General features: G+C 36.2%; 1 protein-coding gene across 1 annotated transcript in view; it reads right to left on the bottom strand.

The window, feature by feature from the left end:
* LOC144440097 (short transient receptor potential channel 5-like) overlaps positions 1-13,759 on the bottom strand; it is a 29,997-nt gene that overhangs the window by 2,123 nt on the left and 14,115 nt on the right. The window contains exons 3-14 of the mRNA XM_078129360.1: positions 12,303-12,421; positions 11,026-11,133; positions 9,512-9,913; positions 8,517-8,704; positions 6,742-6,965; positions 5,592-5,734; positions 4,759-5,276; positions 4,246-4,441; positions 3,416-3,577; positions 2,659-2,700; positions 1,279-1,409; positions 1-670 (exon numbers count right to left, since the gene is read on the bottom strand). The exon at positions 1-670 is cut by the window's left edge and continues 2,123 nt beyond it. Of these exons, the coding sequence (XP_077985486.1) occupies positions 592-670; positions 1,279-1,409; positions 2,659-2,700; positions 3,416-3,577; positions 4,246-4,441; positions 4,759-5,276; positions 5,592-5,734; positions 6,742-6,965; positions 8,517-8,704; positions 9,512-9,913; positions 11,026-11,133; positions 12,303-12,421 (2,312 nt within the window). The 3' untranslated portion in view covers positions 1-591. The remainder of the gene's footprint in view (positions 671-1,278; positions 1,410-2,658; positions 2,701-3,415; positions 3,578-4,245; positions 4,442-4,758; positions 5,277-5,591; positions 5,735-6,741; positions 6,966-8,516; positions 8,705-9,511; positions 9,914-11,025; positions 11,134-12,302; positions 12,422-13,759) is intronic.

Raw genomic sequence — 13,759 nt, forward strand, 5'->3', positions numbered from 1 at the left:
TTGTCACATGCATGAAAACCACATTCTTTCTTATAAAATTCACTTTATTACAACACACTGTGCAACGTCATTCATCCATTCGTTCATCGAATGGGTCAGTTAAAATGAGTTTTAAAAATCATGCTACCCCTATCTATAAATTCTTAAATACTTATATTATTGACACATCTATATTGTCTGAGAGAAATGATAAAAAATGAATATATCTTAAAAATGAAAAACACCATCTTATGATATGATTTGGAGTGTAGAAGAAAAGAAGAAAGCGAAGAAGGAGAGGAGGACGAGGAGGAAGAAGAAGAGGAGGAGTAGGGGAGGAGGAGAGAGAGAACCGAAGAGAAGACAAAAGCAGAGGGAAGACGATTAGGAGAATGGGGTAGGAATAGGGAGAATAGGAAGCAAAGAATCGAAGAATTTAAGATATATCAGGATTTTCCTTGAACAATAAAGAAAATCAAAATCTGCATTCAGTATAGATAATTAAGGCTAGGTTGTCAGGTTCTAGAGTTGATCTTTTATCAAAACATCACACTATTCCTGTGTAGTAGTTCCATAGCTTGATGCACTGTCGATAGAGGACATCCTTCCAACCTATTTCTTGTCTTCTAACTTTTTCAGAATTTTTGTCACACTCTCTGTCAGTTGGTTTATACTATCTGAGACGTCATACCTTTAAACATCCAAGTAGAGAACAAAATATGTCAGTTTCCGTTAAATCTAGAGTTAATGTAAAGCAGGAGATGTAATATGAAGTCAGGAATGATATACATAATTCATTAATAACTTGGTGGAATTTTGAAGTTTGATAACCCCCTCTCCCAGTGATGCTTTAAATGTGATTGACCTGGTGTGCATATAACATCCTCTTCCACGTGTTCTCGTTAGATGGTTAAAGGCCAGGGTTACAATCCAAGGTTCTGGCATTGCATTAGTGGTATGTTATCAATAAAACTATGGGGGTTACATACAAATATTCTTTTGCTCTGGGCCAACTTTTTAAATAGCTTTGTCAGACAAACGTTTCTTTAATCATTTTTTCAAAGTGGGCCTTTAATAGTGTTTACAGCTGTGGTTATTGCTGTATTTGTTCATAATTTATCACAAATGAGATTGTGATTAATAAATCAACAACAACAACAACAACAACAACAACAACAACGACGACGACGACGACGACGACAACAACAGGAACAACACCGAAATTGATAACTCTTGTATGAAACAATCCTTTTACAATTCTTCACATTCTGTATATAGTTTTAAAATTCAACTTCTAACCTGAAACTGGATATGTCCTGCTTCAACAACATTAAGTCATTCTGAGTGACCGCACCACCAGCTTCTTCTTCATCATATCCTTCCGCACGTTTATCGGATATATAACGGAGCGTCAATTGATGTACAACATCCTAAAGAAGAAAACACAGTTAACTTTTTAAAACCTGATATAAAATTTTCCTCTTTTTGTCACAGGGAGGAATTTATGTAAGCATAAACATTGGAGAACTTTTCCCAACGTCCATGGCGTCCCGTTGATGGCAGCGTCAGTAAAGCGCCCTCAGAGGGAGTAATTAGTCGAGGTAATTTTATTGTGAACTTTGACCAAGATGTCCGGAGCCAGACCTCGCGATAGGATAGACAGAGAAAAACCACAGACAACCTCCGACAAATCAGATTTGGAAGATTCAACAATTCAAGCAGCTTCGCCTCAGAAATGTTATCTGAGTTTAGAGCCTTGGAAATTCAGGTAAAGACTTACGAAATGATATTTAACAAGGCGGGAACTCTCCAACATGTGGTGATGAGCCACTAGGAAATGCTACAAACTTGCAAAGTTTTGGCGAGACTCACAATAAAAGTATTGCCCAGCTGACACAAATGGTTAACGTTGTTGAGGACGTCCAACATCAACATGGCCTACAAGAAGCCCAGCAACCGTATTTCATGATTTTTCTAAAATCATCTCGGGATCCATGAGCAAACTGGCAGTCGGTAAGTCGCAATGGCCACACATGTCAGCACAACCACGTCCCCACAGGGGAGGCACAGAGATATATTATGAATCGATGTCAATCAACGATTTTGTTGAGGGTTTTAATACTATTTAATGTCTGATACGATCAGTGAAAGCATAGACCCTCCACCAACTACGTTTATGGAGAAAGGGAGAAGACAGTGCGATTACGTCACTTGAACATTCTCATGCGGTTTGCATCAGTGTACCCCAGGGATGCAGTATTAAAATACCATGGTTCTTTTCTCCAGGACATTAAATGTGGCACTCGTACTTGAGATAGTTACGGCCACGATCTGATGGAACTTTATCTATACCCAAGGGCTACTGACATAAAGTCAACTAAACCAAAGTTCGGAACCAGTGGAGACTCCTATGAATTTTGCTGGGCATTCAATCAAGACGGCAAATACCCGTATGGGAACTTTTACAGATATAGACATGTATGCAGTGCCTTCATTAAGATCCGGAAAGCCTCGAAAGATCATCCAAAATCAAAGTGTCCACACAACGACCTGAAGTTTTGAGCAGAGAAGGCATATGAACAGGACAAAAGGAGTCAGGTAAGAAAGTGGAATCAAATTAGTATGTACAAATATATAAAACATTTCACTGCAAGATAATGTGTACAATAATTTACATACCTCATAGTTAGTCTGCAATATGGCGATTTCAGCATCATTATTCTGTCGGGACAAAAATAACAACAGTAATTATTTATTAACTTTATAGTTGTCGGGAAAACTTAAAATGATGTAGTATGATTTTATGCATACCAGCATTTACATATTTAACTGGAAGGTACTACAAAGTAACACGTAGAATGCAATGATGTGTTGAATAAGTGTAAAATGGAACAAAATTGATAAAGTTAGGTTAAATCATTGTGCATGTGAGTAACATTTTTAGTAAATGCTCTATGGAACACTGTACGAGTACATGCAATGTTTATAACTGCAATCATCAACTTCATATTTAATGTATCAAGATGTAAAATTAGCATACACCCATGTCTACACAATTAGCACGCCATATGAATACATACATATAAACATACATACATACATACATACATACATACATACACACATACACACATACACACATACACATACATACATACATACATACATACATACATACATACATACATACATACATACATTATTTGTTAGGTCGTTCATGCAATCTTCTATGGAGTCTATGAATCAACAGGCTGCGATCATCACAAATGACTGGTGTTAGTGGCAAATTGTTTATTTTAACTACTGCACAATCTACACACCGACTTTGTGAACGTCAGACAGTCAAACTCGACTTGTAGTTACATTGTTCACATAACGAGATAAGAAACGATACACAATGACAAGTAATTGTGACCTTAAGGTCGCTATTACACACCTTTTTCTTTTTCTTCCCTCGGCAACGCTCACAGCAAAGTATTCGTTTCATGGTCTTAAACGAAGGTATTACGTTAAATGGAGGGGGCAGTGTTGAACCTTCTTCAAAAAACGACATCCACATTTCCGTTCGATAAAACTTCCACTCTATGTCAGCATTTTCCTACAGCAATCAAAGCACATACAGGTTGGTTGGTTGGTTGGTTGGTGGTGTTATCAAACAAAAACTTAAAATTGTAATATCATGGCCGAGGGATTGTTCTTGCATGTTCTTAAATTTCCAGATTTTTTTCTCGTTTTTACTATACAGTGTAATGTACAATGTGGCACCAAGTCTAAATTCGTATCCTTTCTTTAATTGGGGTTACGCCCGAATGAAAATTGTTTATTTATTTTTCCAATAAAAGCAAATGAAAATACTAAAATTAAAATCAGAGCAAGGATATAAGAAAGTTACCCACTATGTTGATATTGTCAAGAAAAAAAAGAAATAAGTTTATAGTATCGCCTACAGTCGTTTATGCACAGGATGGATTAATATGTGAATTTTGTCGTAAAAGAGGGTTGTTACTATAGTAACGACAAAAAAACATGTTCTTCAATTTTAATACATTTGAGTAAAAGTCAATATCAACTGTACTGTAGTAACTTCCTACCAACACATCTTGCACTTGCATTGCATGAATAGGTAATGCGTGCAACAACGATTACGGCACTTTTTTCTTTTAGTGTTTACATCTAGTTGTTGATTTACACCGAATATGGAGAGTGTATATTTTGTAATGGAATAATTCAAGCATTGAAATATATCAATGTAAATTTGAAACTGACCTCAACACGAGTGTAGGTATTGCTCATCATAGCAATCAATGCATTGAGTAAGATAATTATCGCCAATCCATGGTAAAGTGCAAAGGCAAATTCACCGACAGATACAGTGAAGGAGTGGTCAGCGTCGACATTAAGAACGTCTAAGTCAATTAAACCGAACAACGACCAGAAGAGGGTACGCATCGTATTCACTATCCTGTAAAGATAAGATGTAACAGTTATCACCCAATATTTTCCTTTGTTTACTCAAGTGATGACCTAAAGTGCTCATTTGCATAAACAACTTTTGGTTTATAATTTTTCGATGAGCTAGAGAGCATGAAGAGAGATCTTGAGATTTGAAATCACGGATATTCTCTAGACTATGCCTACATCTGTTTTTTTTTTTTATGAAACACTAATTCTGAATACAAAAGCTCACATTTAACCTTCGCTACGACGATTGTTTCTGATCAATGAATGGGTCTGTGTTTCTCGTAAAGTATTGTCAAGAAAGGATATGCTATGACTTACCCATCGAATGCTTCTCGACATTCAAATTTGCTATCAAAGAATTCCTTCTCATCTATACATGCCCAGGAAGAGTCACTATCATAGAACTTGTACAACTGGGTCAAGCCAACTGCAAAGGCCAACAGCATTAAAAAGAATATGACCAAGAATTTGACGATATCATAGAACATGCCCGAGAAGGAGATCTGAAGAGGGCCGATATGGCGATTTATAACCATAATATGTACGAGGCGTAAGAAGCTGACAATATTGGCCAAAGCAAACAGTGCTTCAGCAATGATATTTGGGTCGTCACCGGGCCATTCTGAACGGGTAGATTCTACTGGATAGCCCATGCTGTAGAAGGCGCTTAATGAATGGAAAATGATAGTTGAAAAGTTTTTCACGCCTTCTGCATTCAGCATTACATCAGCAACTCGTGCTATTACTTCCTCCTTGATTTCGTATAAAGTAATGTTTGCAACTGTCGAATTGAACCATTCGGTTTCGTTCTGTGGTATGTTAACAGGGCTGATTTTCTGGAAAACATAAATAAGTGTGAAAAGAAATTGGTGTACTGCAGTGACAAAACAAAATGTAAACAACGATGGTGATCGCTAATTCTTACTTGTTATATTCATCCATTTCAAACTCTTGAAAAAGCCCACAGAGGCGCGAAACTACTCCAAACAGTACTACTAAATAAGTGCAACTATGCGAGTCAGTTGCCATATTATGAATAACATTTGATAATACGTCGTTTAGCTCTGCTGCATAACGACTCTTGGGGTGATAGACGTATACCACTACTGTGCGAACAAAGGTGGGTAATAATACGTTTATACCAGTCTTACCTGTTTAGCAAACCCATAAAAGAAGAATATATAAGACACCCAGTAAAGACTGAGTTGTATGAAGTCTAGGATATTCCAGTAATCTTTGAAGTGGGTGATTATTCCTTCCGATATCCATTCCTTGATTTCTCGCCATGTCATTGCTGCAGAGAAACCATATCAGATGATGGGGTCAATGATGTTTGTTATAGAGAATTCATATAAAATGATAATTTATGTATGTATGTATGTATGTATGTATGTATGTATGTATGTATTTGTGTATGTATGTATGTATGTATGTATGTATGTATGTATGTATTTATTTATTTATTTATTTATTTGTTTATTGTTTGTTTGTATGTTTGTTTGCTTATTTATGTATTTATTTATTTATTTTATGTAGTTATCTGTCTGCTAATACAAAACTGGACTCCTCGCGTGAATGCGAAATTTCGCGCACTTGCGTATTAATCACGATGTACAGACAAGGGGTGTACATGTCATGTTTAACATAATGTGAATTTTCACACCACAATTTACCACGGTATTATACATTTTACTATTGACATCTGGCATTCAAATGCACCGTAATAGTAAATAAATGAAGTCATCAACTTCGAGGATTTAGCAATAGTAAATGACATGACGTCATCAGGTAGGGTGACTTTCTTAACAGATATATCAGATGACATCATTAGGGTTATTTATTTTAGCTTTAATAAATATGATGGCATTATCAGTTATGGCGGCTACTTATCCTATCACTAGCATATATAATATCATCAGAATGGATGAAAGTCCTCTCCGTTGTCTTGTATGAGGCCACGCTTATTGTCTTTGGATAAACGAATTCAATAAATATTGGATAATATAATTAATCTTGTTGATAACAAGGACACCAACTAGCAATAGGGAACTTGCAATCCAGACTGAGCATGCTCAGATGCAAAGGATTATCTGTGGTTATCGTAATACCTAATCTGGAGCTATTGGTGAAATAAACCTCCTACAATGGTCAGGATAACCATAGATTGGTTATTTGTGGTTAACAACAATGTAACAACATTGTTTACAATACTAATTGATTGGTATTTATTATCACATTTCCCATGACGCAGCATTCAACATGGCGGGTTTGCAAGTTCCCTATTGTTGATTTATAACTCACCAATAATGAATACCAGCATTAGTATCTCTGGTATTGTGGCGTCTCTGCCATGATCTTTGTCAAGGAGGCTAAGAAAGTCTAAAGCTTCTGATGTACTAACGTCAGTCATTGGTTCAAAGGCAGCAAAGCCAATCATTGGCCACAGTTCTATACGTAGTAATACCATTATTATTAACAAAAGGAATGCCAGGGATGAGGCTGTATGCATAAGAAACTTTACATACCTATATAGGGAAAAAATGTCAATAGGTTAATTCAAACGTAAGTTAAAATCATGTTTTGGTTATATTATCTTAGGGGCCAGATCAATAGTTCAATGTAGGATAACAAACATTTCTTTTAATTAGGCCTCAGACCCCTCCCCCCCCCCACACAACCCCCTTCTAACTAAATTGACCAAAATTGAAAATTGTTTCAGACAGAACAATCGATTTCCAATCAATATGTAGTAGTATTTGTATTGCTGTGAATGCAAAGCCAGTATGTAGTGAGGAAAAAATAGCTTTATTTTAGTGCCATGTATTTACTATAGTGAAGATTCTTCCATTTCTCAATTTGACGACATTTTTAGACATATTTGTATATAGAAGTACAAAACAAATCCATTAAATTTTTTTTAGACTGAGAACTAAATTGGCTCAACGCCCAAAGTAAAAGACTTTAGTTTATTTTAGCCTACAATGAACTATAATTGTTCTCTCCCAATACCCTGCATAATGTTATATTGCTTTACAATAAAACAAATCTATTACAGCAAATCTACAAGCACGTCCTTAGAGAAATTACTCTGTTTGAAGGAAATTGTCAATAAAATAATTTAATGTAATTTAAATAAATATCATGGCATAAATATCACAATTCGTGGTCAATTATACTTTTGAAATATCAAAGTCGAATATTTTTACTCAGCACCAAACCAACATAACAAGAAGACATTCGCTGAACCTTTCGAAATCTCTTTTCAGACTAAATATGTATATGTTATTTGCCAAATAACGTTCCCTATCTTGATGCACGAGGTCATTTTCTGATAATAACGGCGTGCCGGAGGCGAGTTTTAAAACTAGAAAAATGACTTCGAGCAGAAAAAAAGGCTACATAACAACAAAGAAAACAGCATATATACAATGGTGATACATAGATTAATAATAATTCCAAAACTTATGGCTGGAGGAAATATCAAGTACTAGAGTAAAATAATCAGCCGTTTCAGGGGGAAAAATAAAAAGCTGACGAACGAAAAGTGCCGTTGGACAACAGACCTGTCTTATGAATGAATATATTCATATATGGACGACTTGCTATGTGGAGAATATTAAAGAGGAATATGGTACTCCAGGAAATAAAGTCATTTTCATTAACTTTGGATCTGGAGTCATTTCAGAGTATTACATCATCTACACGAAAATGATTTCTTGGAAACATCACGTTGAAGTTGGCCCTCTTTGTGGGCCAAATTACATCATGAAAGTCAGCAATTGTTTTGCAAATATTTAGGTTAATAACAAAGACAGTTTTACTGAAGGTAATAGGCACTTGGGAGTCTTAAATATTCATTGTTCACATATTGCATACACCTTTCTGCGTACTCCCATGAGGCAATGTGGTCCTACAGCAAGATCCCCTAAATGTCAGACCACGTCTGAGTTTGAATGAGGGAGAATTTGGGTGTGCGTGCAATTGATGTAAAATTATAAATAACGGAGCCTTTGGAACCCAACGTTAATGAAAATGCCTGTAGTCCTGCTGGAGTGGCGTTCACACATCATACTTACGGCACATGTACTAGTTGGTTGAGTTTCTTGAATGGGTAAATTATGTATAGTATAGATAGGAATGGGTAGCCAAACATTATTGCAATAGTGAAAAGAAATTTTTTGAATTTACTCATTTCGTCCCATCCTTTAATACCAAAGTAAAATCGATCGTAGATCAATTCTTGACAGTTTGGATTCGATACAAACTGAAACAAAAGAAAAGATTATGTGTCACTTTAGGTTTCACTTCTCAAGATAATTGTAAATGACGACAGTATGAATTTAGCAATAACTCCAGCCACAGTCCGGTATACCGCGAGACTTGTATGCAGTGTGTGATAATATACCACACGTGGAGACTGCGTGATGAATCAGTACTTGGAGTTGAAAAATGGCTTTTTTGTGTGTTTTTGTTCGACCCTTTGAAAAAAAGTAGACTTTTGAAGTGCTTTTCGTGTACGAAACATTGTGCTGCGATACACCGGCAGCATTTGTAGACAAAATGGTAATGCAGCAGTAGACAGCATATCATGTGATAGGTTGTGTATAGGAGAATGAAAATGTCATATGCTCGTCGCGACCGTTTCACCACTGATATGACTATGATATATCAATATTTTAGCAGTATTGCGTTGAGCTCTTGTCCAATCAGTGCATACACTACCTACCTACCTACATACATACATACATACATACATACATACATACATACATACATACATACATACATACATACATGCATACATACATACATACACACACACATACATACATGCATGCATGCATGCATGCATGCATGCATGCATGCATACATGCATGCATGCATGCATGCATACATACATACATACATACATACATACATACATACATACATACATACATACATACATACATACATACATACATACATACATGCATGCATGCATACATACATACATACATACATACATACATACATACTTTGGGCAAATGTCATCAATTGCAATAATACAGGTACAAATGTGAGTACGCACTTGTTTCTGTTGGTATTTTACAGCCCGGAATGCTTTATGAGGTTTGATGGTGTCGATGACATCGGACTCGGACCAAACTTCAGGGCCATGGGTTAGAACTGTTGTAATCTCTTGCTCATTACGGGCTTGACTCAACAATTCAGCGGCGAATGCTTCACATTCATCTTCCAATTTATCAAACTCCGTACCGAACTGAACATCATCTCTGGACAGCTTGTTTAACGTATGGCTTAGTTCAAAGGCTCTGTTGATTGGATCTTTACTGGTTAGACATATATACGACTCGCTGGTTAAAGCCCTGTAGATTTGTAATTCTAGTAGTGACCTTGTTAATCCTCTTGTCTCTGCCAACGCTTCATCATTCTGCGGTTCCTCGATATAACCACCATTTTCAAGCAGCATCTACAAATCACCAAAAATAAACGTGTTAAATAGCAGTCTCGGTTACCCAGAATCTGGCCTCTGGGGCTCTGCCTACGAGACACCCAGCCCCCACCCCACCCCCAAGCATAAATTGAAATTTTTACTCTTTGGAAATTAATAATGAAGCAAAAATTAGTAAATCATTACTTTCGAAAGAATAAACCAATTTCCGTGTAAGCGCTATGTTCAAACTGAATTATGGGTTCTTTTTCGAGTTCATTTTTATGCATAAAAATGCATTTATCGAAATAGGGTAGGACAGGAGAAGCACAAAAACCAGAAATCTGGTTAGTTTTACTGTTCGATAAGTTTGGTTTGTCTATACGTGATATTAAGATACTTTTCATGTTAACGAATTTTATTTGCTAAAAACAATGAATATACAAACGTCCAACACAATCTATAATCTCTAGGCACATAACCAGCATTTACTTGGTGCTATTTCGTCATTTTAATGCGGTTGAGTGATACATCAACAACTGTTAGCAGTGTCCCAGTATGTATCCCGGGTAATGATATTCGGATGAAAGCAATGACTACGCACTTTAAATTGTTCAATTAACTTTCTCTAATTGTGTTGTATAAATATTAGTGATTATTATTCAATCCTGGACACTCTTACAAAAAAATGGACAATAGCTGGCGTTTTTTAAATCCACACTTTCAATTTGTTCATGCATGTAACTGTCATTTTGGCCGCCGCCGGTGCCGCACATTGATATGTGTAGCAGATGCTGACATAATGATATGTCTTGAAATTCTACCACCAGACGATGATATGTCTTGAAATATTCTACAGCCTGACGATGATAAAATGGTGGAATATACAGAGTTTAGTATGTTTTTTTTCTTTAAAAAAAAGTATTATACGTAGTATTCGGATGTGTATGATACTTGTGTCATGTGACATTCCGTAATAACGTAGTCCCAATTGTGGACAATCGTTATGGTAAAAATTTACAACCCCCCAGGCCTGACACTCAGTGTACCGATGTATTTGAAATATCCAGTATGCTTATACCAATGGATAAGGCCCAATGATATTAGATATATGTATTGCAGTATTGAAATATTACACAGATATACATTACCTTACATATGTCATAATTATTATGATGTGCAGCAAGGACAAGTGGAGTGACGCCAGGTGGGAATTCCACGTTGTCTGTACAAGCATTGATGATGTCTTTCCCTTGAGCCTGTAAAAACATCATATACACTTAATACAACAGACTCTAAATGATACTGTATCATGTTATAATTCTTCAACACAAGTGAATCTCTTTTTATACACATGGTGAAATCTTCAATCTAAATCCATTAGAATTCGGCCACGCGTACCCACCCCCACACGTGCACACACACGAACGCACGAACGCACGCACGCACACACACTCACACTCACACTCACACACACACACACTCACACACACACACACACACACACATACATCCATACACACGAACGCACGCATGCAAGCACACACATACATACATACATACATACATACATACATACATACATACATACATACATACACACGAAAGCACACACGCAAGCACACACGCAAGCACATACATACATACATACATACATACATACATACATACATACATACATAGATACATACATACATACATACATACATACAGGCAGGCAGGCAGGCAGGCAGGCATACATACATACATACATACATACATACATACATACATACATATATTCATACATACATACATACATACATACATACATACATACATGCATACATACATACACACATACATACATACATACATACACACATACATAAATACATACGTACGTACGTACATACATACATACATACATGCACACATACATGCATACATACACACATACATACATACATACACACATACATCCATAAATACATACATACATACATAAATACATACGTACGTACGTACATACATACATACATACATACATACATACATACATACATACATACATACATACATACATACATACATACATGCATACATACATACATACACACATACATACACACATACATAAATACATACACACATACATAAATACATACGTACGTACGTACATGTATAAATACTACGTATAATCGTACGTTCATTCGTTTCTGACCCTTCACACTGTTAAAGTCTGGTAGGTATACCCTCTTAGCACTGAAGACATTTAAACAGCTGCTAGAAAATGTAAAATATGTTTAAATTCACTATATCGTCCAACTGTATATTTTACTTGTCATTATATATACCCGTAGCTATATGATTTTGTATCCTTTAGTTAAGTAGAATACTTGTAATGCCTTCGGTCTAAAGTACTCAATAAACTTGGATAATTACTTACATCTGAAGTCTTTATGTAATCACAAAGTACTTCCACTGCCTTCACAAAGCTCATATCCGCTGCACGAAGTAAAGCATTGCCAACCTCAACACCATGTTGGACCAGTAGCTTTATAATATCTGTAATAAAAATGTTGATAACTTGGGAATGTAGCAAGCTAGCCTGGACTGTGGACAGAGGACAAGATGAATATTTAACATTGTTTCCTCGTATGTTTCTAATATGATGATATTTCTGAATCAGGGTTTCTTGACTTTCAGTTAGTAGTCGTCATATTATGCAATGTTTCTATGGGTACCATATTATTCTGTTCACATTTAATATTGTGCAACATATATTTTCGACATACAATATGTAAATACGAAAAGATTTCATTAATTGGATATCCCATGATGCCATGCGGTTTCTGCTTCTTTTACTTTTGACCTGGTATCACTAACACTTAACAGGTATCATGTCAACTACTTATCATACCATTGTCGTTTTGCCGTCTACTTGTGACTCCTAATCTGTCACTTTGATGACTAAACTAAGTAGGTTTAAACGATACTGTGGATACCGTGGGATAAAAGTTGATTTTACGGTACACAGTATTAGCATCAAGATAATATTTGACGTGGAATTTGATAATTTATCTGCCTAGACATAAGTTAGCTTCCAGGCTAGAGTTCCTTAAGTGCTTGAAACTCACACGATCTACTTCGAAGTCTAGATATCAACGAGTGTGTCAATTCTAAATACATCTCCTCTGTTGTACACGTAAGATATGTCTTACAATAAGAGCGTATGGTGTACTAACACTAATTGTACAACCATGACAAGTGCGCGATTTTGTCAGGGCCGGATTTCAGGAAACGTATATGTCGTAGGAATTCCGGGTACTAGTTAGGAGGCAGCTATGTAAGGATAATTTGATGGTGCTGAGCCTATAAAAATGTCTTCCAAGCGAAGTGTTGACGTTTGTGCCCCTCAATATGAATAATAAAACATGTAGCAATAAGTGTCCAAGAAGTTCATGTCTAGGTAAGCAAATAATGAAAAATTCGTCCTGGGGTAGTCCTCTAGTCGATGTATAATATATGTTATTTGCCAAATACCGTTCCATATCTTGCTGCGAGAGGTAATTTTTCCGGTAATAACGGAGAGCCGGAGGCGAGCCGTTATACCGGAAAAATTAACTCGAGCAGCAAGATGTGGAACAGTATTTGGCAAATAACATACTTATACGTCACCTGCGACGATGAATTAATTTTTGAATGTCTAAAAATGCTGTTTCATTTTAAATAAAATCACTTCCGCGTTATACTGTTGAGCGTAGTATCATCCACCACTCCGATAACTGCAATGCGGTTTTTTACGCGTCAGCCTTAACTTTATCATCCAATCAGAGTGCGCGTTTGCTCAGTAGTATGACGTATTGTTTACTATTTGCATATCACTCAGCGATATATTCAAAC

This window comes from Glandiceps talaboti, chromosome 9 (assembly GCF_964340395.1).
Source record: "Glandiceps talaboti chromosome 9, keGlaTala1.1, whole genome shotgun sequence".
Lineage (NCBI taxonomy): Eukaryota > Metazoa > Hemichordata > Enteropneusta > Spengelidae > Glandiceps > Glandiceps talaboti.